Genomic DNA, 25,487 nt, shown 5'->3' with positions numbered 1-25,487 from the left:
ACTCCTGCTTTCTGGGCTTGATATCTTATAGATGTTGCTCTATGTTCTGAGGTTAAGTGTTTCTGTGAGTTATCTGATCTCAACCTCATTTTTTCCCCCTTAACCTTATTTTTATCTTTTGTGCCCAACTGTCTAAATGGTTGTTTCCAATAGTTTCTCTACGATAGTCTTTATGTTGACCATTCTGAATGACTTGTCACTGATAAAATGGGTACCTTTTTATTAAATCAAGTTGAGCCTTTTTTTTATTTCAGCAAAGCTTTATTGAATTGTATTTTAAGTTAATTATTTTATGCTATTATTTTGATTTTATTCTTCAGGATTACAGTCATGCATATGTTAGATTTCCTTGTTTCTCTAACCCTTCTCTTTTTATCACCACTTCCTTGCTCTTTTTCATCTTTATCTCTCATGTCCCTTCATGTATCTTCCTTTCCTTCAGTTCCTGTTTCCCATGCTCAAGCAACCTTTTCTGGTATTCTCCTTTCTTCCCTAAGTTTTTCTAACTCTTCTTTGTGATCTTCTTTTATAGCTGTAATTGCTTCATTGGTTACTGTTTTGAATTTGGGGTATGTTTCCAATCTTCTCTGCTACAACATCTTTTCCCAGGGCATTTTTATTATTTACTCTTTTTTATATTCTTTTTTTAATGTTTATTTTTAAGAGGGAGAGAGTGTGTGCGTGTGCAAGCAGGGGAGAGGCAGAGAGAGAGAGGGAGACAGAGAATCTGAAGCAGGCTCCACACTGTCAGCACAAAACCTAATGTGGGGCTCAAACCCACGAACTGTGAGATCATGACCTGAGCCAAAATCAGGAGTCAGATGCCCAACCACCCGAGCCACCCAGGCCCCCCTTTCTTATATTCTTTATAGTACCTCTATGCTTCTTCCTTTTATGTTACTTCTATTTGAATGAGTCATATTTTCCTCGAGGATCAGAAGGTTCCTTCAGAGGGAATGGTGGGCTCTGGCTTCCCAAGAGTCATGGGTTCCCTTTGCTGCTGCTATAGTTTAAACTGTTTCTTTATAATATAATACATCTATTTTTTTTCCATAATATTTTATTGTCAAATTGTTTTCCATACAACACCCAGTGCTCTTCCCCTCAAGTGCCCTCCACCATCACCACCACCTCTTTTCCCCCCTCCCCCTTCCCCCCCAACCCTCAGTTCATTCTCAGCATTCAATAGTCTCTCAAGTTTTGCATCCCTCTCTCTCCCCAACTCTCTCTCCCTCCTCTGCTCCCCCTGGTTCTCCATTAGGTCTCTCTTGTTTTCTTGCTAGACCTATGAGTGCAAACATATGGTTTCTGTCCTTCTCTGCCTGGCTTACATCTAGGGAGTCACACATCCTCCAGCGCCCAGACCAAACCTAGTTCTTGTCTCCTTCAGTCCCTTCACAGATGACCTCACAGCCTGCCTATTATATGGGGACACAAAGGATACAGTCATTTTTAGAATTGTTCTGGCCCTTCATGAAATTTGCTCGCTTACACTTCACCACCTACATTAGTCCCAGATCTCTCCACAGCTTTCCTTTCACACTGCAGTGCTCATTTTGGATGACTATGTATGTGACAGAGTTCTGCTGCATCCAGGTCCCTTCACACCTCCAATTTACCTACCACATTATTGTCACTTCCCTCCTTGGCTTTCAGCTGGACTCTGACTTGGGAGTTTGTGCATTTTCTGCTGGTTTTGCTGAAAATATGATTTGTGGACTTCCCTTCATTTTGTTGTATTGTTGTTTTTGTTGGTTGTAATGGATTCCAGGAGGAGAAGGGAGAAAATTTTCAGTTTCTGGGAAAACCAGTTCTGTTAATATTTAGAAAGATTCTCCTCCTGTTTTCTTTCTGCAAAGATGACTTTGCATTAGAAAGTTCAGAGTATGTGTTTACCTATCAACCAAGTTGATTTTCTAACATAAAAATCAAAATAAAGCACAGTCAGCTTTTCTTACTACTTCTTCATAAACCCAGGCTGCTTCTCGTCCTGCTCAAGAGACCTTCTGTTTAACAGCCTATTCTAGGATGATGTTTCATTGTAAATTCAAGCCCATCAAGCTATTATCTTTTGGATGATTCAAAAGCCTTGTCTATCCTTGTTTACTGCACTTTGTTTTATCAATCTTTAAGATTATCTACCTTGATTCTGGGGTCCTACCAAAAGTTCTTTGAGTACATAAAGATATGATTTGCCTGGGCACAAAACTGAAGCTGAATATTTTTAGGTGTGTCCCATTTAAACATTTTTTTAATGTTTATTATTTATTTTTGAGAGAGAGAGAGACAGAGTACAAGCAAGGGAGGGACAGAGCGGGGAGGGGGGAGACACAGAATCCAAAGCAGGCTCCAGGCTCTGAGCTGTCAGCACAGAGACCAACGTGGGGCTCGAACCCACGAACTGTGAGATCATGACCTGAGCCAAAGTTGGACACTCAATTGACTGAGCCACCCAGACACCCCGAGGTGTATCTAATTTTAAAAAGGAAAATATTTTTATTGAGAAAATTAATTTATTAATCTATTAATTTATCAATCTAGTAAATCTTATGATCTTTTAAATTAACGTACTGCAAGCTAATTTTCTAAGTAAAATGCATGCGTTTGACTAATAGTAGATCTTCATGCAGTGGTGACATCAGAGCCATGTTGACCAGAGAAAGAGAGAATGATCAGATTTTGTAACCAAGAAGAATAGCCCTGATGCCCAACACAGAACACATGATTTAAATTATTTTGCTCATTAACAATTATACTGTCATTACCCTCTTGCCACAGCCTGCCAATTTCAGAGCTTTCCTTTATTCATTCAAAAAATGTTTACTAAATGCCTACTATTGCCAGGCCCTGTGTAGTTGCAAAGGATACAGTGATGATCAGAAACAGACATGATCCCTACTCTCCTGCTTCTTATTGTCAGTGGGAAAGAAATATTACTAATATCAATTACACAAAGAAATTTAAATTCATGACTATGACAAGGGCTTCTGTTGAACTATGGTGGGAGCTGCCCCTTGTCTACAGTCAGGGGTGCCCTTTTCTTTACTGGACGGAATTGGCAGAATTGAGCTTCCTGCAGGACTAGGGCCCCTGTGGATTCTAAGGGATTGGGCAACTGGTAATTCTTAACCCTACATAAACATCTTATACCTAAGATCAGACTGCTGGGTCCCTAAGCCCAGAATGTTAATTCTCTGCCTAGCCTCCATCCAATGCATTCCTCATACCTGCCTTATGAGAAGAGGGACCAATGGGGAGGCAGGTCTCTCCATAGTTCATTTAACGAAGAGACTCAATGTAAAGCAAATCTCTTCAAAGATGCCAAGAGTGTAGTGGTCCATGCACCTTCTGAGCCTACTGCTCACAGGTACAAACCTATCCCAAGTCACTACTTTGCTCAATGCCTATGAAGGAGAGTATGATATTCCAATAACATACTGACTTAAGTTTAGGGAAGCATGCCCTAGGAAGTAATGGTTGAGATTAGGTCTGAGGGAAGAGCAGGAGTTGATTAGACTATGAGTCAAGGGAATCATGCAAAGGCAGGAAGAAACAAAAGAGTCAGAGATAAATCTAGTCTGGCTAGGTCACCAAGATAGTGCAAGGGGAGGTTGGGAAGATTCACAGAACTGTATCATTCAGGTCCTTGGGGCTGTGTTTAAAATTTGAATCTTTATATCCTCGCTTTTGTGTGTAAGAGGGTAGAAGTAGGGAAGGCTGACATTCACTTTGCCTTCTGAAAACATCCCTTTAGATGGAGTGAAAAGATAAGAAAAGCAGAAAAAGCAACAAAAGGTAAACTATAGCATTCCAGGTGCAAGATAATGGTGGGACTAGGGTGGAGATGGTGATACTGAGGCAGGTTGGATAATTTCCAGAGATTCCAAATCTACAGGACTTGGTGACGCAGAGGGAGAAGGAAGTGTTCAGAACAGGACCTATGTTTCTGACGTGCAAGAAAGATGGTGTTTCCATTCACTCAAGTGGGGACTCTGGTAGAACTTCAGTCCGGAGTGGGCAGGGGAGCGAAGAGGAGAAAATGAGCTTGACTTGGATGCTAGTGTGAATGCTGTGCTGTGAAGTATCTAAGTGAATGTGTCAAGGACCTGAAGCTCCTATGGGAAAGCTGGAATGAAAATATAAATTTATGAGTCATCTGCATATAAGACGTTTTCCTGGAATTCAAACTTCTCTTCCCCATGCTGCTGCTTCTGCTCTTTCCATCTTGTAGCTCATTTACTTGGACAGAGAAAATGGGAGAGCTTGAGAGCTTTATGTTTTGTCCTCTTCCTCCCTCCTCCCCACTGCTCGTCCTCCCCTTCCTCCTCCTTCATCATCATCTGTTATACCGTTATGCCATCTGGACCAAGCCTTGGGATTTTCCTGGTTCTTCTATTTGTTCCAGTTTATATCTTTTTTAAATGCTTCTTTTAAAAATTGTCCTTAGCTTTATTTTTCTTTTAATTACTTTTTTAAGTAGGCTCCATGTCCAATGTGGAGCCCAATGTGGGGCTTAAACTCACGACCCTGAGGACAAGACCCGAGCTGAAATCAAGAGCCAGATTCTTAGCCAACTGAGCCACCCAGGCACCCACCTCTTGGTGCAATTCTTATAGATGCTCATCACTTACCTGTATTCATCCTTGACGGTAAACTCATCTCTCGCGTATGAAACAAGTTCCTTTAATGGGAACACTTTAAAACCCTCCTTGTACAATCTTTTGGTTTCTTTAAAGGCTTTCTTGTTTTTTTATTTTCATATAGATCATTTGATACGATCTCAACAGAATTAAGCATTGTGATCCTGTTTTCCCTCTTGAATCATCTGCCTTTATTCATCAAACACAGTCTGTTCGTCATTCTCCTCTTTTTTCCTCTTCCTCTCTTCTCTTTTTCCTCTTCTTCCTTTATTGTCTTCTCCCCCTTTCTCTTCCCCTCACTTTCTCTGATTTGGAAACATCTTTTTCTTTATTAAAAATTAGCCATAACTAAACATCAGCACAAATGGTCCTTTTTGGTTAGGTCTATACCTCATGAGTCCCCAAGGGATTCCTACATTTGGTATTATCCTCACTCTTCCCCCATTTCTGCAGAATTTACATTATATAACTAATTCTTATCATTACAAACACTATATGGCAGTATTTCCATGGCAAATTAGTAATTTTATTAATATGTTTATTGAGATATAATTTACCAACCATAAGATTCCCTTATTAAAAATACAGAATTTAATGGTTTTAATGTATGCACAGAATCTTGCAATCATCCCAATAAGAAACTCTTTATTGATTAGCTTTCTCTTCCCACTACTGCTACCCTGTGTTCAGGATGATTACAAATCCACTTCCTATTTCCTAGATTATGCCTATTCCAAGCATTTCATATAAATGGCATCATACAATATGTAATCTTTTTTGACTAGCTTTTTCAATCAGCCTACTAGTTTCAAGATTCATCCATTTATAGCATATATAAACACTATTCTTAATGCCAAATAATGTTCCATTGTATAGATATACTACATATTTTTGTCCATTCATCAGCTGATGGAAATCAGGTTGTTTTCATTTCTTGGCTATTGTGAATAATGGTGCTACCAACATTTGTGTACAAAGTTTTGTGTGGACACATGTTTTCACTTCTCCTGGATACTGGAATGTGAGTCATATGGTAACTCTGTTTCACGTTTTGAGGCAAATCAATCACTTAATTATTGCTTGTTCTTTGTCATTGCTCATTAGAGGCAACCATGTGCTTATTCAGGAGAAGAGAGTTTTAGGGTCTGGTTTTGCAATGGGACAAAGATAAGAAAATTTCAAAGTCTTTAAGCTAAAACTGCTTTGCCCAGTCATGTTGGCCTTGTCTGGTGATAATCTTGGACTTGTCTGGCTGTTGTGTTGGCACATTTTACTTGGTAAAGCTGGACTTTAATAAATGCTCAAATTCCATGAAGTAACACACCTGGAAGGGGACACTGCAGTGCTCCCCTTGCCCATCTGGGAAGGAGACATACTCTTGCATTTGCCCAAAGGTTTCTAAACACAGCTTTAATTCATTTGAAGAAAACTAAGGAATTATTAAAGACTATGATTTATTTTAAGTGATATTCAGAGGACAGGTATCTATTGTTATTTTACTATTGGAACCTAACATCTCTCTCTGCATTAGCAATGAGAATGTTGTGTCCAATTTATAGGTGTCCGTATACTTATCTTCAAAACTGTAAAATGCATCCATCTTTCTATCACTAGTCAGACAAGCCGGTATCCTTTTTTTAGAAAATTGTGGAGATCACTCCCCCATGTGTATTTCTCCTTGACAGAATACCCATTAGCCACTGTATGTGCTGCAAAGTGAGTCAACAGACTAAGAATCTACTGAGATAATGAGAAATAGCAATGTAATTTTGCTGGGATGGCGAGCGTGCAAGATTCCACAACTGCTGTGCAAAACTGCATGGGCTTTAAAATCTACACTGTTTACTTAAGTATTATTCTTCAGTTATAAGATTTGATTTCATTAGGTATCTTCATATGAATGAAAATGTACAGTTGCAAGTCTAGAGTTGTGAGCCATGGCCAACCACTCCGCACCTCCCAAGTTCTGTGTTTACTGCCTTACTCACCCACTTTGCGTCGGCAAATCATAGAGAGAAGCTAACTGCTCTCAGCTGCACTATACCAAATCAAAGCTGAGATGAATAATGAACTTAATTTTCCATAAAGACATCCTGTTTGGCATTTCAGCTAATAAGGTAAGCTAATGGCAATTCTGGGCTCTGGAAAAGAAAATGAATAGTCTCTTTGGGTTTGATTTCTGTGCTAATCATAATTTTTCTTTTAACATGCTGGAGTGAATTTCATGTCTCACAATGTGTGTGAATTGGGGATGAACGGTTTTATAAAGAATACCCCCGATGCGCCCGTTTTGGTTTATGAGGTTGCTTATGGTACTAGAGGGGCTAAGGGAGAAATCCAGCTTTTTTTAGTAAGAATGACATCTCTATAATAATACTTTTATCATCTATAGTGCAAAAGGAATTTACTAAAATAGCAGAATATTTAGATGCAGCAAAGACAGACAAAATTATTTAAGCACTGCTTTTTGAATATATTTGGCATGATATATTGTAAATTGATGTTGAATGTGCTCTAGAGAAAGCAGAAAACATACATCATGTTGGTTTCTGCGTCTTTCATTTCTAAGTACATGTTATTCTAGAGATGGTAGTAATTTTCAATTGTTAAAATTATTCCACAGCTTCGGGGTAGGTGGGTTTTATTTTGTAAGGTTGTATTTTTAAAATAGCAGCATAACGTTAATGTGAATTTTCATCATTATTACTTTCTTGATTTGCCACGGCTGCAATGATTTCAGTGGAAATGTGATTGTTTTTCCACTCAAGTTCTTGGGACCAAAAACCGTTAGACCTCTCTGAGCCTTTTTCATTGCTACCTTAGCTACAATATATCAAAAATAAGAAAGGATAAAACAACTACCTGGTTGGCTTAGCTTTTTGTGATACAGCTCTTCAGTGCTTAACACTGGGATTGTTATTTTAGTCAATGCATAGCACAAACTAGTGAAAACTTAGCAAGATGGGGAAGAAGTGATCATCTTTTCCTTTTTAGAAGAACAACAAAAATGAAGAATATGATTAAGATTTATGTTTTCTGAGCTCACCGCCATGTCACCTGAAAAATCAGAGACTCTGTTCTCTCAAAGTAGGTGACCTCAAAAGAGGTTTCCAAAGTTCTATGTAAAACAGTCGAAGGATGTGGGAAATTTTGGAGAAATGAAAAAGGAAATGTTTCTCCCATTCCTCCTGTTTCAATCTGCCCATTCTGTTTTCACGCGTGGGAAATGGGCTGTGGGCACCAGATATTTTTGTTTTGTGGAAATCTTTAAACATCACAATCAGACATTTATAGAAAATGAAGAACTTTTATCCTTTCTCCCTTTAAAATGGTCACAATATCTGTTTTCCCTTGAAGTATAAAGGGGGTGCTAAGTGTGAGGACAAATTATCTGGCTACTACCAATGACTTAGTCCCCTCACAGATCACCTGTGTTCCACCTACAAATTTTACGCATTTCTTTTGAAAAGCCTCTAATTCAGTAAACCTATGAGAAGTCAGAGTGTGGCATTTTATTCTATCACAGTTCATTAAGAACACCAAGACAGACATATGTTACTATTCATACTTCAAAGTTTTAAAATATGTTCAATTTCATGGCTATTCTGTTTGCAGAACTCTGTTGGAAGCATAAACACAGTGGATTGTTTTGGATTTGTAAGGTGTTCATTTTCTTTTCCTCTTTTTTCCCTTTCCCTCTGACACTCCATCTCTCCAGACCATTCTGGACTGTCCCGCTCCAACGCAGCATTCTGCTTCCTTAATTCTGATTCCCCTTCTCCTCGGTATCATAGGCTCAGAACCTCTGCATTGCACTGTGTCTATTTTATTTATTATAGTTAATGTTTATTTATTTTTGAGAGAGAGAGAGAGAGAGAGAGAGAGACCAAGTGTGAATGGGGAAGGGAGGAGAAAGAGGGAGACACAGAATCCAAAGCAGGCTCCAGGCTTTGAGCTGTCAGCATAGAGCCTGATGTGAGGCTCGAATCCATGAACCATGAGATCGTGACCTGAGCCAAAGTTGATGCTTAACCGACTGAGCCACCCAGGTGCCCCACACTGCATCTGTTTGAAAGCTGGAAGAAACAGGGCGCCTGGGTGGCTCAGTCAGTTAGGCGGCCCCTTCAGCTCAGATCATGATCTCACAGTCCGTGGGTTTGAGCCCCACATCAGGCTCTGTGCTGACAGCTCAGAGCCTGGAGCCTGCTTCAGATTCTGTGTCTCCCTCTCTCTCTGACCCTCCTGTGATCACACTGTCTCTCTCTCTGTCTCTCAAAAATAAATAAATGTTAAAAAAAAATTTAAAGCTGGAAGAAACCAGAAAGCAAACGTTAGTAACCACCAGGTTGTTGTTTTCTAGTCTCTGTCATTTGTAAGTTAAGAAAACCTTTATAGCAGCACACTTGTTTATCTGCTATTGTGGTCTAATACCAACACAATGATGAAAACATGCAAGGCTGTTCGACTAGCAGCCTTTTCCAGATTCCTTTTATACAGTGGTCAACCCACTCATGCTTCAAGATGAGATACAAAGTTGTTAGTCCTTTCAGACATTCTTAGCGGTGCCAGCTGCAAGGCATGTGTTATTTACAGGCTCCCATGTGAACTCTCTGTGCTTGTTAATGTACTAAGGAGAAAACCTAGTGAAAAGAGCACCACCACCTTCCCTACACATGCACACACACGCACGCGTGCGCGCACTCGCATACACTTAGCAAGCCCACAGAGCACCTATCTACCAGGGACACTAGTCACCGAAACCACGGCATTGTCACAGATGGCCTCCATCATAAGAAGTTCTTGGCAGTGTGGCAAGGAAGCCTGAGCAGGAGGCAGCAAACAGATTTGTTCCCAAACACACATGAAACCCATTCTTGGGGATGATCAGGAGGGGGAGCAAAGATGAGAGAGGACTAAAATATCACTAGATTTAGTTATTAATTGTTAACCTTACCTCATTTATGCTCACAGGCTGGGGGACCCCAGGATATCTGTGTTATAAAAATAAATGGCATTACTCCAAACCTATCATCTCGAAAACTGGGCTCAGTATCTTTCCGACAAGCCTCCTTATTCTGTGTTTCCTGCCCCTGTAAATAGCACCACTATCTACCCATTATTTTCAACCCAGAAACACAGGGGGAAACTGATTTTTTCTCCTCTGCCTCACCGTCACATCTCCGAGGCAGGCTCATAAAAGTTGGTTGAATGAATGAATGGGTGATTGGATTAATCCCCAAGTCCTATGAATTTGATTTCTATTCACTTCCCTCCATTCTCTCTGCCACTATCCTAGTTAAATCTTCCGAGTTTCCCACCTAGATGATTACAAATACCTCCTAAGTGCTCTGCCTGCCTCTGGTTTTCCCTTAATCCCCTCATTTGTACACTGTAGCTCAAGTAATCTTTCTACAATGTGAAGACAATCACCAAATCTCCTGCCTATGAATCCTCCCGTGATTTTTCCTTACCCTTGGGGAAAAGACCATCTCCTTACCATGACTTACAAGGTATGACATAATTAGAGAACTTTTTCCTTCACGGCTCACTTCTTCATATTCCCTGTTTTTGCACTTCAGCCATCCCTGATCTACTTTTAACTTTCTCACTGGTGCTGTGTTCTGCTCAGGGCCTTTACAGGAGCTGCTTCCTCTGTTGTCTCTTCTATCCATCCAGCTCAAACTCCTTTCTCCTCTACTTAACCCCTTTTCAACTTTCTCATGGGGTCTGAGCCGGCATCTCCTCCAGGAAGCCCTCTGATTGGCCCCTTTCCCAATCATTCTCGGAGCATCCATTATTTCCCTACCATGCTCCTGCTGTTTTATACCGATGGCCTGTTCCACTAGCCTATCGGTTCTGTGAATGTAGGTATCCAGGCTCTCAGCCACAGCTGTGGCCATGAACAAGTGTAAAGTAATCCCATCTGAAGGCACGAATAAACACTTGGACTCCTTAATGAGCTTTTTTACTTTTTGTTCTGATGAGGTTGCAGAAACCAAATGCAATGATTCTTTATGCTATTCATTCCTACAAAGTACTGTGCTATAGCAGTTCACATAAATTCCTGAGTCTTCTTGTTCTTATTCCCATTTTATAAATGAGGCCACTGAGGCTTAGGTTGCCATAAATAACCCTGATATTAAGGCATGAGCCCCTCATTCTGATTCTAAGGGCCAAGTCTTTCTATTCCCCACATGGCTAGGAATGAGAAACACTTTAATCTTAAAAATGAAAAATAGATAAGGGGTGCCGGGGAGGTTCAGTCAGTTAAGAGTCCAGCTTTGAGTTAGGTCATGATCTCATGGTTCGTGAGTTCGAGCTGACAGCTCCGAGCCTGGAGCCTGCTTCAGATTCCGTGTCTCCCTCTCTCTCTGCCCCTCCCCTGCTCACGCTCTGTCTCTGTCTGTCTCTCTCTTTCAAAAATAAATAAAAACATTAAAAAATTGTTTAATAAATAATAGATTGATCACTGGCTTTGTGACTTCCAATAGCCTCCTCTGAATGTAGTTTTTCCTTATTGTTAATCTGAAAGTACCTTTCTTTGTATCCTTTTCTTTATCCTCAAGTTTTTTCTACAGGCATTTTCTGTCTACAGCATTTTCTGCCTTTCTTGCTCTCTCGATAGTGAGAGTAACTGGGCCTCTCATTTCTATTTCATTTCCATTTGTCCTTTTTTTTTTTTTTTGCTATTTTAATACTTTTATTAAAGGCTATAAAAATATCCAAGAAGATCAATAAATGTGATACAATGATATATATCCTAATATGAAGAACTTTCTTTCAGCACCTTACTTTGCTTCACAATAGTCTATTGTCCTTTTCAGCATGGATTTTTTTTTTTCCTGGTCTTGCTCCCTGATTTCTCTCTCCACAGCACTTTTGCCTGAGCTCAGTTATTCGTTAACGTTTGTCAGCCAGAGCCTGATGTCAGACTACCTAGGAGGCTTCCACTGGTCTTTCATGAAAAAAACAAATGACTGCTTGTTACCACCCAGCTGCTTAATTAGCAGTGCTCTCTGTGGAAGGAGTATCTAGAAGTATAGCTAGAGAAGGAACATGTACCACAGTTTCTGGGAAACAATCCATGTTGTGCTGACCATGGCAGTCTGAGGTCCTCGTCACCCAGCACATGGATGCCTAGTGACAAATGTAAGAGCTCATACAGCAAGCAATGTGTGCTCGGCAAATGCTGTCAGACTGGACAGGCCTACGTATGAATCCTCATGTTCCCATGACTCTATCTGCTGGCCTTGAGCAAGTCCGTGAACTTTTCTGTGCCTCAGTTTCTTCATCTGTAGAACAGAGATAATAATGGGGCCTACCTCATCAGAGTGAATTCTTAACCGTGATGATGGTGTCGGAGGTTGAGATACATGGAAAAATAGCCCAAATACGGCCACATCTCAGTCCCAGAACATTGTGGATGTTACCTTTTGTGGCAAATGTGACTTTGCAGGTGCAATTAGTCAAGGATCTTTGGAAGTGGAGATTATGCTGGGTTATCTGGGCGGGCCCTAGATATAATCCCAAGTGTCCTCCTTATAAGGAGGAGGCAGACAGAGACCTGAACACAGAAGGCCATGCAGCCATGGAACCAGAAGAGAGATTTAAAGATGCTCTGATGCTGGTTTTGAAGATGGAGGACAGTGCCTAGAGCTGAGTAAGACAAGGAACACAGCCCTAGAAGATGGAAAGGCAAGGAAAGGGAGTCTCCCCTAGGGCTTCCGGAGGGAGCCCTGCCCCACCCAGAACCTGGTCTCCACTCAGCAAACCAGTTTTGGACCTCTAGCTCCAGAGCTGTTAGAGAATAAGTGCAAGTTGTTTTAAGCCACTGAGTTTGTGATCATTTGAAACAGCAGCCTTAGGAAACTAACACAATGGTGGTATTTTGGGAGATGAAAGATGACTCCAAGTGAGCTGATAACATAAGAAAAGTGACATTACAAAGGCTGATACAAAGGGCGGAGAGGCCCTCCAGTCTGAAATGTGCAGTGGGGGGTATCACAGCGCCTGCTGTGTGTGAGAAGAAGGCCAGAAGTAAAAGGGCAAAGGGGGAAGCCGTATGCGGGGATTTTAGACCCAAACAGAAGCAAGGTCCCTGGGAGAAGGGAGTGATGGACGGTGGCTGAGGGTGCGATGTGACAGTGAGGGCAGCGGAGCAGATGGTGAAATGCCCTGTTCAGGAAAGAGTGATCAGTTATGAAGAAAGGCTGGTTTGGGGAATTTCCCAGGGCAGCCAGGCATGCTGAGGAAGTGTGGATTTCAGAAAAGAAGACCTGTGTCCCTGAAACAAAAGGTACCATTTGCATTATTCTCAGTGCCATATTATTACTGATAGAAAAAGACAATCCCAGGAAAGGAATTCTGAAAAAAGATTTGTTGTGCTTTAAGCCAAGTCAAGACTATTAGCAGAAGACTGAGTGCCTTCAACTTCATCTATTTCTAGCACTACCAAGAGAGGTGTAGGCTGAAGTGAAGTTAGTTTCACTTGAAATCCCCACGTGTTGTACATAATTTGGTGTTTCCTACAGAACACACAGTGCCTGCTCGCACAGCCAAGCCTCCACGGTGCTGGCTCTCCTCTCCCGTCATACCCTCCGCTGCCCGGACCTGCTGGCAAAAGCTGCCCATCCTTCCAGCCTCAAGTCAAGTCCCAACTCCTTGAACCAGCTTCCGGGCTAACTGCACCATCTAGTTAATTTGCTACAATTTCCTCACTTCACTGTAACCACACTTAATGATTGCTGCTCCCTCCCCTCCACTAAGTTCACCTTTCTCTCAACTGACTGAGAGGTCCCTGGGGGCAAATACTAGTGTTGATAACTCAGCTTGGCTTGTAGGAAACATTCAATAAATGTGAATGGTTGCTAAGAAAGTAGATCTTAAATGTTCCCAGCACAAAAAAGGGGGGGGGGGTATATTTAATTGACAGGATGAGGTATTAGCTAAAACTATGGTGGTAATCATTTTGCAACATAAAACAAACCAATACATTGGATGCCTTAAACTTATACAAAGTTATATATCAATTATAACTCAATAAAGGTAGAAGCAGGAAAAAAGATTTGAGTGGGCTTCAAGAACAAAAAAATAAGTGTGAACAAATGGGTGGATGAATTGATTGTACCCTATGGGCAGACTTATCATGCGATAAAGAAAATAAATAAAGGTTATGAATACCAGAGCCAGTGTCTAAAGAAAATAAGGTCTTCCATCTAATTCTCTTCAAAGTGAGAAATTATAAAAGTAAGTAACACCAGAACCTCTTCGTGCGTGATGCAGGTGTTAATTGCATTATCATCTGTTGTATAGTTCAAATGACAACTCAGTATCTGATCTAGACTTTAAGAACAGATTTTCTTCACCTTCCAGATCTAATTTGCCATCTCCTTTATGATATTTTTTAAAAATCAAGACAGGCTATAAAAGAAAAATAAAATCAGTGTGTAAATGCATGATAATTTTTTTTCAAGCAAGGTTTTTTATTAAACCACCAGATGGTTTTTACCTATCGTCTTTCACATTTGAGAGCAAATTGTCTAAAATTCACAATTGTTTTCTTTAAAAAGATAAATTTGTCATGTGCCATGGATGCTAGTACTTACAGATCCTACTATTATCTTTTTATTACAAAAATAAAAGTGAGAGTAGTGAAACATGTCCCTTTCACATTTGGAATACAATGATCTTATGTGAATTAAATACATCACCAATAAATTATCAAGTGATTAAATATGTACAGCATCTCCCTATAACCAGCATGCAACTCAGAAGGCCCGATTAGTATGTCCAAGTCTCCGGGACAAATCGTAAACTACTTTATCTTCGTTCTATATCCATCTGAAACATTTAGTAAATTTAGAATTACCTAGTTAACCTGGCTCTAAGAGTTTACTCTTCACTCTGAACAGAGAAAGTTGCAGCTCGCTACCAAATAGGGTAACTCTAGGGGAAGGTGAAATCCTACACTTCCGGTATACATCACGCGCGGGCAACTCTGTGGACTCCCCGTGTGTGGAAGCCACAGTATCAGACCTCACAGGTGATACAAATACGCATCCCGACCATGCCAACTTCACGACCGCTGGGCATTTCTAGTCATATTTGCTTATAAACCACACAATGGAATGTCTCACAACAACGGAAAGACCCTGATCAGCATGACTGAAACCGATGAATTGCTGAAAGAAAAGTTGCCTTGAAAAAAGGAACCACTAGCATTTTAGGATTTCCTTATGTAAAGTAGACTATTTGTATTTTTGCTACCTTTCATTACACTCAAATCAAGCCCTCTGCTTATAGAAGGAGAGTGAGTTTGTTGGGCTCATGCACCAGGAAAACTCAGGTCTTTTATCCACTCACTGACGCTTTCTTGCTGCAGATTGGTGGCCATTATTTCTGCCTTCTGCCTCTTTAACTCCTCAGTTTTAATTCCACAGCTCCATCCTAATCTACATTATTTTTCATTTGCTAAGAAATTAGATGTCATCTACTAGTAACGTGCTGGTCAAAAACTTGTTTTTCCTCTTTTGCAAACTGTCATGGAATCTAGAAAGATGAAAAAGTTGTTAGTACTTGCTTCATTTGTCACTGCACATAACTTTGATAATCTAGGGTCCTTTACTTTCTTAAAATGAAATTATAAATGATATCTATTTTTTTTTAAGTTTGGTATTTTTAAAAGTTTTGTAAACAAAAAGGAAACATTTGGGGGTGCCAGAGTCGGTTAAGGGTCCAACTCTTGATTGCATCTGGGGTCATGATCTTAACTTTTCATAAGTTTGAGCCTCACATCAGGCTCTGTGCTGACAGCGTGAACATAAGATTAATAATGTCCATTGCAGGGCAAGGGAAAAAAAACCAATGTCCATTGCTTGCCAAAATTAATATATTCATGCCAGAATTAAAAGTCACATACAAATAGAGCTGAAAAGAGTCATAAAAGGGAATATACGTAAATTTCACCATATGTCTAAGTGCTTCATTTTTATAGAAAAGAAATAAACACTCCAAGTTATTGAAGAGAGAGAACTAACTCATTATAGTGAGGGTTTAAACATAAAAGGGAAAAAAGAAAGAAAATAACATATGCTTGGATCCCAAAATCCTGTTACATCATAACACCCCAAATTGGAAAGAAGATGGAAAACGTTATCTTGTAAGCCTAGTCCAAATGTTTGGCACCCCCTCACAAAACCCCTGTGCCATTTTATTAACACACTTTTTCACATGTAGCAGTTGGATCTAATGAGAGGCTAAATCTTGCCTTCGTGGTAGGAATTGATTTCTCCCCCTTCATCCTGAGTTCTCCTGGAGCCAGCCCCAGGGCTTCCAGAGCCTGCGTCATTGTTCATCATTAGTATTTATCACTGGTACAGAATGCCATGGGGTGCTCAGAACTCTATTCAAAAGAAAACACAAAATCCCTGCTCTTGGGGGTGTGGAGGGGGGAGGGGAAGCAATTAAAGTCATTCGCAGAACCTAAGAAAAGGAAAATACAATCATGATGAAACAATGCATCCAGTAGGAGAGCCACTTAGGCTACCTTTGAGAGGTACATTCCAAGGGGAGTTGGAAGAATGTGTGGTTGAGGACTCTTTCTCCTTCTTAATCTAACCACCCTTTGCAATGACTTCTGGTCAGTGCACTAGTTGGAGCAGAAGCAGGTGGCCTGCCCGAAATGGAGCAAGCCAGGTACTCAAGTCACTGTAACAGGAGGGGCGACAAAGTGTAATGCCTCCTAGGTGGGCAGGCACCATTCACCTGCCATCGGTGTGACAGCATTCAGAGTTGGGAGGGTGCTTGAGAAGGGAAGAAAGAGAATCTAATCCCATTATTTTTTTATGAGGACTCAGAGGAAACATCTATAAAAACTGAGGATAAAAATATTGCATAGCGATGACATGCACTTGTGTTCTGGCACAGACCCGATTCCCTCTTTCTTATTACCCAATAAATGCAATTTCCTCCTAAAGTGTATTTTTGTAATAAAGAAAATCAGTAGGATTCTATAATAGGTGTATTTTTCTGGGTGGGAAAGTGATGCATTTGGTTTCATTTCCTACTGGTGTCCTAATACTTTGCCATCCGCAATGCTACCAAGATTGGAACACTGATTTAGAATTTTGTACTTTAATTGACGGTAGGTCTCCCGTATATCTCTTCAGTTTGAAATTCTGGATGACTGTATATTTTCAGCTCAACCTATTTTAATTCTTATTCTAGATTCTGTGGAATCATATGACAGCAGGTTTAAGGCTGATATTAACCACTTCTTATTTTTGGCAGGTTGGTATAAACATTATTAAATAGGTCTATAACATCAGGTAAAATACACTCAAAATCACCTTCATTTGCATTTTCATAACCTCAGTGCCTGCCACACAGCATACACCCAATAAATAGCTTATGAAGGAAACGTGGCAGAAAGTACATAATTAGAAGAGTGAACGAAGAGAAAATTCTCCATATGCAGTGATAAGAAACTCCTTCCATCCATGTTTAGGCTTCCATTGAATTAATTACACTCATCAAAAAGTAAAACTCAAATGCGATGCCCTTCTACATCAAGCAATGGTGATTGGTTCCAAAAGTGCTAGAGTTTATAAGTTAGAAAGGAGAATAATTTATGTGAAGTCCTCCTAACATAAAACTTGCCTGTCTTATATAACATAAATGGTAAATGTGGCATTAGAGTTCTGCTTCTTTCTCCAAAGGGTATTTTTTTTAAAAGCACCCACAAATGTCATCCCATCTATTTTTAAGCAGAGTGCTGCCGGGTAACCAGCTGAATCCTCTAAACCCAATGGGAAAATTCTACGTTTAAATAAGCTATTTTACCTCATTGAAAATAAGTGGTGCAGACTGACACAGAACATATGGGTTCTTGCATAGTTACGTGTAAATTTTCTTAACTTTGAATATAAAACCCCAGCCCAAGCTGAAAAATAGGAAAGCAAAATACATTCTTTAGTAATAGCTCTTTAATGATTCCAACTTCTGATTCTCCTACCCAAGTTTTATCAATTTCCAGTGAAAACCTGCCCCTTGGGTTTTCTTTGCAAATGATGGAGCAGTATTTGTAGATCGAGATTATGTAACTACAACGTGCATTCTACATGACAGACCTACACTAGTTGCAAATTTGGGGTTTTTTTCTCATAGATTTCATGTTTTAAATGGATTTGGGTTTTTTCCACAGAATTTCTTATAAACATTATAGATGTTAATTCTTAAAAAATACCAACAGTACAGAATGGTATAGAGTTAAAAGTAAAAGTCCCTTGCTTCCCAGTCTGCCCATGCCTACTTCCTAAAGACAAGCATGACTATTATCATTTTAACATTTTCCTTCTGATATTTTATGCATGTATTCAAATACAAAAATATATGTATATATATACATATATACACACTACATATATGCACATTTATTTTCTTTCTTTTTAATACACTGTATGATACTGTACGATACTCACTGGACCCTTTTAACTTTGTAATTATGTTGGTTTTCTTTTCATGGGCAGTATATCTAGATCAATTCATTCTCTTTTTCTTTCTTTTCAGATTTTTATTTAAATTCCAGTTAGTTAACCTACAGAGTAATACCGGTTTCTGGAGCAGAATCCAGTGATTCATCATACAACACCCACTGCACATTCCAACAAGTGTCCTCCTAATGTCCACCATCTAGCCCATCCCCCACCCACCTCCCTCCAATAACCCCCGATTTATTCTTTTTTTTAAAGCTTATTTATTTATTTTGAGAGACAGAGAGAAACAGAGCACATGCATGAGCGGGGAGGGGCACAGGGAGAAAGAATCCCAAGCAGGCTTTGTGCTGTCAGCATAGAGCCTGACTGGGCTCAAACTGTAGAATGTGAGATCATGACCTGATCCAAAACCAAAAGAAAGACACTTAACCAACTGAGCCACCAGGTGCTCCATTCTTACCTGTAAGCATCTCTCATGATTTGTTTCCCAGTCTCTCCCTTTTTCCCCCCACCTCCCATAGGTTCATCTGTTTTATTTCTTAAGTTCTACATACAAGTTAAGCCATATGGTATTTGTCTTCCTCTGACTGACTTATTTCACGTGGCATAAAACACTCTAGCTCCAACCATGTCATTGCAAATGGCAAGATTTCATTCTTTTTGATGGCTGAGTAACATATTTCATTATGGGTATATGTGTGTGTGTCTCACATCTTCTTTATCCATTCATCAGTCGATGGACATTTGGGCTCTCTGCATAGTTTGTCTGTTGTTAGTTAATGCTGCTACAAGCATTGGGGTGCATATACCCCTTCAAATATGTATGTTTATATCCTTTGGGTACCTCTTTCTTTTTAATAATTGTGCAGTGCTTCATTATATGGGAGTAGTCATTCCTTTAGCAAACATTTAATGCTCATCTACCATGTGTCAGGCACACTTCCAGACACCACGCATACAAAATTGAATGAAACAAAATCCCTGCTTCATGAGGACCACATTCGACTATATTTTAACATTTGAGGAAGTAGAATATTAACAATACATACTGAGCACCGTTATTCACTATCATGTTTTTGGCTTTTCCAAACAGTGTGATAATAAATCACCCAGTAAATAAATCTTTATAATAATTTATCAGTTGAATAAATTGCAGATATTATTTTTATTCATTCTGCCTTTCAGTCAACTCTTTCTTTATATCAACTTCTTCAGGAATGGATTGTGACTTTTTCATTGTTAATGAAATTTATGCAGGAATAGAATTTTTATACTTAGGTACTCTACCTTTGTAATCGTACCTCCTGAAGTACCTTAATAAATATGTTAAAATTTATCTGAAATGAATCCTTCTGAAGCAGCCTATGATAATGCTCTGAAAGGGAGTTAGGTCAGATGAGCCAATTTTCCTTCACTTTTATTGATCATATGTGCTAGAAACTTCTGATTTAAATATTTCACGATAACCAAATGTCTCCCAGACACAATTTTTATATCTCCTTTTGGTTTCTGTGTAGCATAAGAACAAAGGAAAGATGCTTTTGCAAATCAAAACAACACAAATAAATATATTTCTCCATTCATAGAAAATTATCCCCTCTACAAAATTGGGCAAAAAAAAAAATCAATTTTTACTTCTATGATTCTCATTCAAAAACCTATCCCTGAGTTTCTATTGTTTTTATGCCCCATATATATATTACAATTGAAATCAGGCCAACATTTACACCTAGGAGCACCTCGGACTAAAGAAGAGAAGGAACCTGAGTTGCCAGATAGTGAGGAGAGCAGAGAGAAAGGAGCCTCACGCCCTCGACCTCAATGGTTGGAGGGGAGCGTCCCCCACTTCCTGCCTCCTACTCCACAATATCCTACCCACCCGTGGAAAGCACTCTCTATGTTTCAGACTTCCAATGACATCAAAGACATTTGACTAGTGTGGGTAGAAAGTAGGAAGCCACTTAATTCTTTTTAATCTAATTTAAGAACTATGTCCTCCTAGGAAAAAAGTTCCCTGTGGACATTCTGACACAACAGTTTGTTTTGTTTTGTTTTGTTCTCTGGCTGTTTTCCAAATCTGTCTCAGGGAAAACAAAAATAATTCCCTTTTGTCTAATGGGATGTCATACACGGAGCTTCATTTAATGCTTTTCTATTAATTCAAAATCTTTTACTGGTGCATAAACAATTGAAAACTTGAGTGGGAGGCTAAGGGCCCACTCGTCCAGCTGTAGTGAGGAGTGTATGAATTGCGGGAAGCCGGCATTGTTACTAGGGGAGACATGAATATTTGCAGAACCTGTATCAGGTCAATTTGACTTATTAGCAGAAAGGTAAAAAAAGAAAAAAAAAAAGACCCATAAAAGTCTTTCTCAAAAGACATATATCTATGGTATTACTGTCAGTAAATCACAATTTCTGTAATAGGAAAAACATCATCCTTGAATATGAACTATGCATATGTGTTCATGTGTGTGAGAGAGGAAATACTGCGGACTGAACTCCAGTCAGTATTTGGCAATAGAGGGAATCATGGCGTGTGCATGCTAGTCGAAAGGATTCTTTTATATCCAAAGAGAATCATTTACAATCTTGACTAAGACATTCGTACCTCATTACAGTTTTTACTGTGAAAGGTTGGTGCGATCTAGGTTTATAATATGAAATGCAAGCCCTGTGACACATACCTATCTTTATAGATCAATGCCACCTTCATTTCTCTATCACTGTCTTTCATTTGCACAGACTCCTGGAGTAAAGCAAATAATGACATAGGCTTGCCACAAAGAGTGAGCTCCCAGAGACCGTGTCTTATGGTTCTTCCCTTCTACACGCAGAAGCCACCCTCTCTTTGTCCTCTGCTTGTCCAGATAGGAAGACCAAAACAGTTTTACCAATTGTGAAAAGCCCTCATATAGATTAACCATTTTTTCCTTTTGTTGAGTCCAGTGGATGGATAAATAATTGCAATATAATGGCTGAAACACAGGTCCAAAAGAGAAGAGAGCTGAATTCTAGCCCAAGTCTTCCACTTATTAGCCATATAAACTGTAATTTACACTCTAGGTGTCAGTCTCTTCATGTGTTAATGATGATATTTATCAAAACATAATATGAATAGATGTCCATCTACAGAAAAGGAATAGAGTTTGAAAAACTGAGTGATAAGATTTCCTTATTGGCAGACATGCTGTAATCTTCACGATGCTGTTATGGACCACAACTCTCTAAGAAAACGATATAGGATAGAGCATGTCCTGAACCTCTTCCACTCGGAACCTTCTTCCATGAGGCATTTCTGTGCATAAGCGAGCCATGGAGTGTGTTTTAGAATATACTGAGTGAGATGGCAATTTTAGGATTCTGCTCCACTGGCCCTGCCAGAATCTGGTGATGGGGCCGTGTGGGCATAACGGAGCCCCACTGACCGTGCTGTGGAATGTGGTTGTGGCTTCCTGGAGATGTTCACAGAAAAATCCAACTTCATCTCCCTGGAGGCCACCAAACCCTCTCCTCTGGAGGCTGTGTATGTCTACCCCCTGCCAATCTACCACGGATACTATACCCACCCCCATCAGCTTCTTCATGGACAGGGCCCCTCCTGACCTATTCTGCTGAGGTCCCTTTTACTTGCCCACATTGGATGCCACGTTTCTTCCCTGCCATTGGTGGGATAAAATCCAAGACTAAAGACTCCCAAACTTCTCAACTGATGAATAAATCAGGCATAACTCAGGTGATATAATAAAATATTTCATGAGCACTTTTATTTTGTCTTATTTTCCTATCTTATTTGATATGCTGCTTGGAACTGGGTATGTAGACATGAATAAGACATAGAGTATCAGCCAGATGAATGATATCATCCCCCCTCTCAAGTTGCTTACAGAGTGGTGGGTGAGACAGATTTGTAAATAAAGGGTCTTAAAATATTGTGATAGTCTTACATTAGTAGTATGTGCAGGTTGTTACAGTCAATCTTAATTTTTTTAGTTTAGGTCTATATTTGTTTTATTAAGGCGGGTCAGGATGGGATTCCAGGTCTTTTAGAACGTAGAGGGTTTAAATGAAAGATCTGAAGTTCTGATTTATTTCCTGCAGAGTGACGTTTCAGCTGACTAGATTTTCCTGTTCTCTTGCCAGCAAGAATCAAATATTTTGTAAATGGCTTCCCTGCTCTTAAAAGCCTGTCAATTAAATTCAGTGTGTCCGGCATTCTGCTAGGCACTGGATGCAAAATGGGCACAGCAGAGGTTCACTCTGCTTGGATGGCCTTTGTGGACCTACTGAACAGCTCATCAGGGAGCTGATGTTTACACTTAGGTCTTTGATACAAACTGACTCCTTAGAAGAATGAATGGAGCACACACAGCTCACAACTGAAGAGAATCTAAGTAACAATAAGCACTGTGGTGGAATCCAGTGCCCACCACCCCAGAAGCTGCCACTTGAGTCCCCAGCTGTGATGGTTAATTATATGTGGCCACCTGGCCAGGACAGAGTACTCAATTATTTCATTGAATGCCAACCTAGATGTCACTATGAAGAAATTTTGTAGATATGGCTAATATGTACAATCAGTTGACTCTATGGAAAGATTACCCCTGAAAATGTGGGTAGGCTTCATCCAATCAGTTCAAAGGCCTAAGATCAAAGCTGAGGCTTCCCTAAGCATATGAAATTCTGCCTTGAGACTCAGATCCTGCCTGAGCTTGCATACCCCCCACCGGAGCCTGCCCTAAGGATTTTACACATGTCCCCCCCACAACCATGTGAGTGAGCTCCTTAAAACAAATCTGCTTTTTCTGTTCCTCTCTGAGAACCTTGGCTGGCCCACTGTCCCTTACATGCCAGCTTCTGGGCAGACTCTGGAGATTTCCCCAAGTACACTGATCTTCCCCATCCCAAGCCCCCTCCTACCCCTAAGCTGAAAAAGCATTGAAATGATTACATATTCCATCATGATTCATACCTGTTGTGAATTAAATAGGCTATAGAGGTTGGCCCCGTGATGGAATTTAACCATCATGCACAACATGATTTGTACATGAAAATATCTTTTGAATTCCAAAAATAGGCTTTTATTTAAATACACACACACACACACGGGAGTGGTTTTTTTTTTTTTACATCATTTTTGTCCTTATGGTTAGTCCCTGATGTATTGTTACTGTCACCATTTTGTTTGAGAACACCGAGGTTAAAAGATGTGAAGGTCACTGGACCAAAATCACATGTCTGGGAAGGAGCAGAGTCAAATTTGAATCCAGGTTTACCTGATTCCTAACCCTATACTATGTTCATCGCACCATGCTCCTCCTTTTTAAGTCAAAAACTACCTGTGTATTAATTACCTGGTAGGAAAATATTCCATTTTTTTCTGTGCCACTTTTGTAGAAATGATGTATGTAGAAGGACTTAAACATTACCTAAATGAGAGGTGTTTCATATTGACATCAAATACCCTATCAATTAGAATAAAAAGATAGGGTTGATTGTTGTAAGGTGAATGGAAACCTTTTAAATTTTTATTTATTTATTTATTTATTTATTTATTTATTTATTTATTTATTTTAGCTTTTAAAAATGTTTTGGACCCCACCACTCCTGGCCCTTGGAGGCTGATACATCAAAAACATGCAAAGCATTTCAACCATCAGGCTGCCTTGATCTGGCTTCATAGAGGTGGTCCTGACCTATCTGATAGACTCCATCTGCTTAAGCATCCTTGACCCTGACCCTGGCAAGTGCACTCTGTGACTCTCCACTACACAGGGACCCATTCAAAAATGGAACACTTTTGTCATCCTCATTCTGAAGTTAGAGAGCTGTTAAGAAAGATTCTTCTACAAATGTTCAGTCAGTGAAAGTAACAGGTAACTAAAAACCAGAGAGCTCAATTCTAGAATTATTACTTTAGGGTCTCAAAGCTATTCATTCAACAAGCACGTACTAAACATTTACTTTATAGGAGGCACTCTGGGAGAAACAAAGGTGAATCACGTGGCCCTATGATTAACAATGAAGCTGGCAGTGCTCTGTGCTGGACACTCTAAAAACACTGCTTTTCAAGCCAATGATAGCAACCAATTAGTGGTTAGTGAAATCAATGCAGTGGGTCACAAACATTATTTTTAATTAAATAGAATACAACAGAAGAGAATAGAAAAGAAGATAGAGTACATGGCACACAAAGAGGTTAAGTCTTTCTTTCTTTTAGTTGTGTATGTGCATATATTGGTTTCCAAGGGCAGATGTATTTCTTACTGTGAAAGGTAGTCAAAAACCACTTGAAAGCTACTGTTTTGAAAAAGACAGAAAGAAGAAAATAAAAGCTTTGCTCTCAGGAAGCTTGCATCTTGCTGGGAAGATAAAAGTAATTAATGAACAGCAGAACTCTTTGTATAAAGCAGCCAATGACTGAGGAATACAATGAGTGTGGCTGATTTAGTGTCCTGTGAGATTTAGACCAGGCAAAAATCACCGTGACAGTTCATTACTTCTTCCTCCTTGAAACATTCCTCACTTGGCTTCCAGAACAACACACCTTGCTGATCTTTGTCATACCCCCTTGCGTATTCCTCCTTAGCTCCCCATCTCCTGTGGTTGGATCAGTGCCAGATAGGCACAGCTCTTGGGCCACTTTTCTCTACTACCAACACTAATTTCTTATCTGAGTTTTAAATACCATGAGAGGGCCCACATTTGTTTTTGCAGCCCAGATGGCCTGCGTTCCCAGACTTGCATATCCAGGGCCCTATTCAACCTATCAACTTACATGTCTCATGGGCATCTCACACATAATTTGTCCCAAAGTCAGTTCCTAATCTTTGTTACCCAAGTCCGCACCTCCCTTAGGTTTTCTCATCTCAGCTAATGGGAATTCAATCCTTCCAGCTGACTAAGCCAAAACTCCTGGCATTGTTCTTGACTCACCTGTTTCTCTCAATTTCCATGTCCAAATCATCATTGAGAAGCCTATGGGCTCTATCTTCTCCTTACCTCCTCTGCCACCACTATATCTCACCTTCAACTCTAGTCTGGATTAGTGTGCAAACCTCCAAACTCTTCCCCGGAGTCTGTCTTATCCCCTCTAGCAACCTCAACTCAACTTTTTTTTAAAATATAGTTTATTGTCAAGCTGGTTTCCATGTAACACACAGTGCTCATCCCAACATCTGCCCTCCTCCATCTCCATCACCCATTTTCCCCTCTCCCCCACCCCTCATCAACCCTCAGTTTGGTCCCAATATTTAGGAGTCTCTTATGGTTTGCCTTCCTCCCTCTCCTTAACTATTTTTTTCCCTTTCTCCTCTGCTATGGTCCTCTGTTAAGTTTCTCCTGATCCACATAT

At 39.9% G+C, this 25,487-nt stretch overlaps 1 protein-coding gene across 11 annotated transcripts in view; it reads left to right on the top strand.

The window, feature by feature from the left end:
* DLGAP1 (DLG associated protein 1) overlaps positions 1 to 25,487 on the top strand; it is an 868,306-nt gene that overhangs the window by 576,067 nt on the left and 266,752 nt on the right. Inside the window, exon 1 of one of the 11 annotated variants that reach the window (XM_029921995.1) lies at positions 6,600 to 6,757. The exons of the other annotated variants lie outside the window; for them this stretch is intronic. Within the exon in view, the coding sequence (XP_029777855.1) occupies positions 6,707 to 6,757 (51 nt within the window). The 5' untranslated portion in view covers positions 6,600 to 6,706. Of the gene's footprint in view, positions 1 to 6,599; positions 6,758 to 25,487 lie in introns of those variants that run through there. 11 annotated transcript variants of the gene reach the window in all.

The sequence above is a fragment of the Suricata suricatta genome, chromosome 14 (genome assembly GCF_006229205.1).
Source record: "Suricata suricatta isolate VVHF042 chromosome 14, meerkat_22Aug2017_6uvM2_HiC, whole genome shotgun sequence".
Classification (NCBI taxonomy): domain Eukaryota; kingdom Metazoa; phylum Chordata; class Mammalia; order Carnivora; family Herpestidae; genus Suricata; species Suricata suricatta.
Note: the sequence above shows the minus strand (reverse complement) of the source record. Positions and strands in the feature narration are given on the sequence as shown.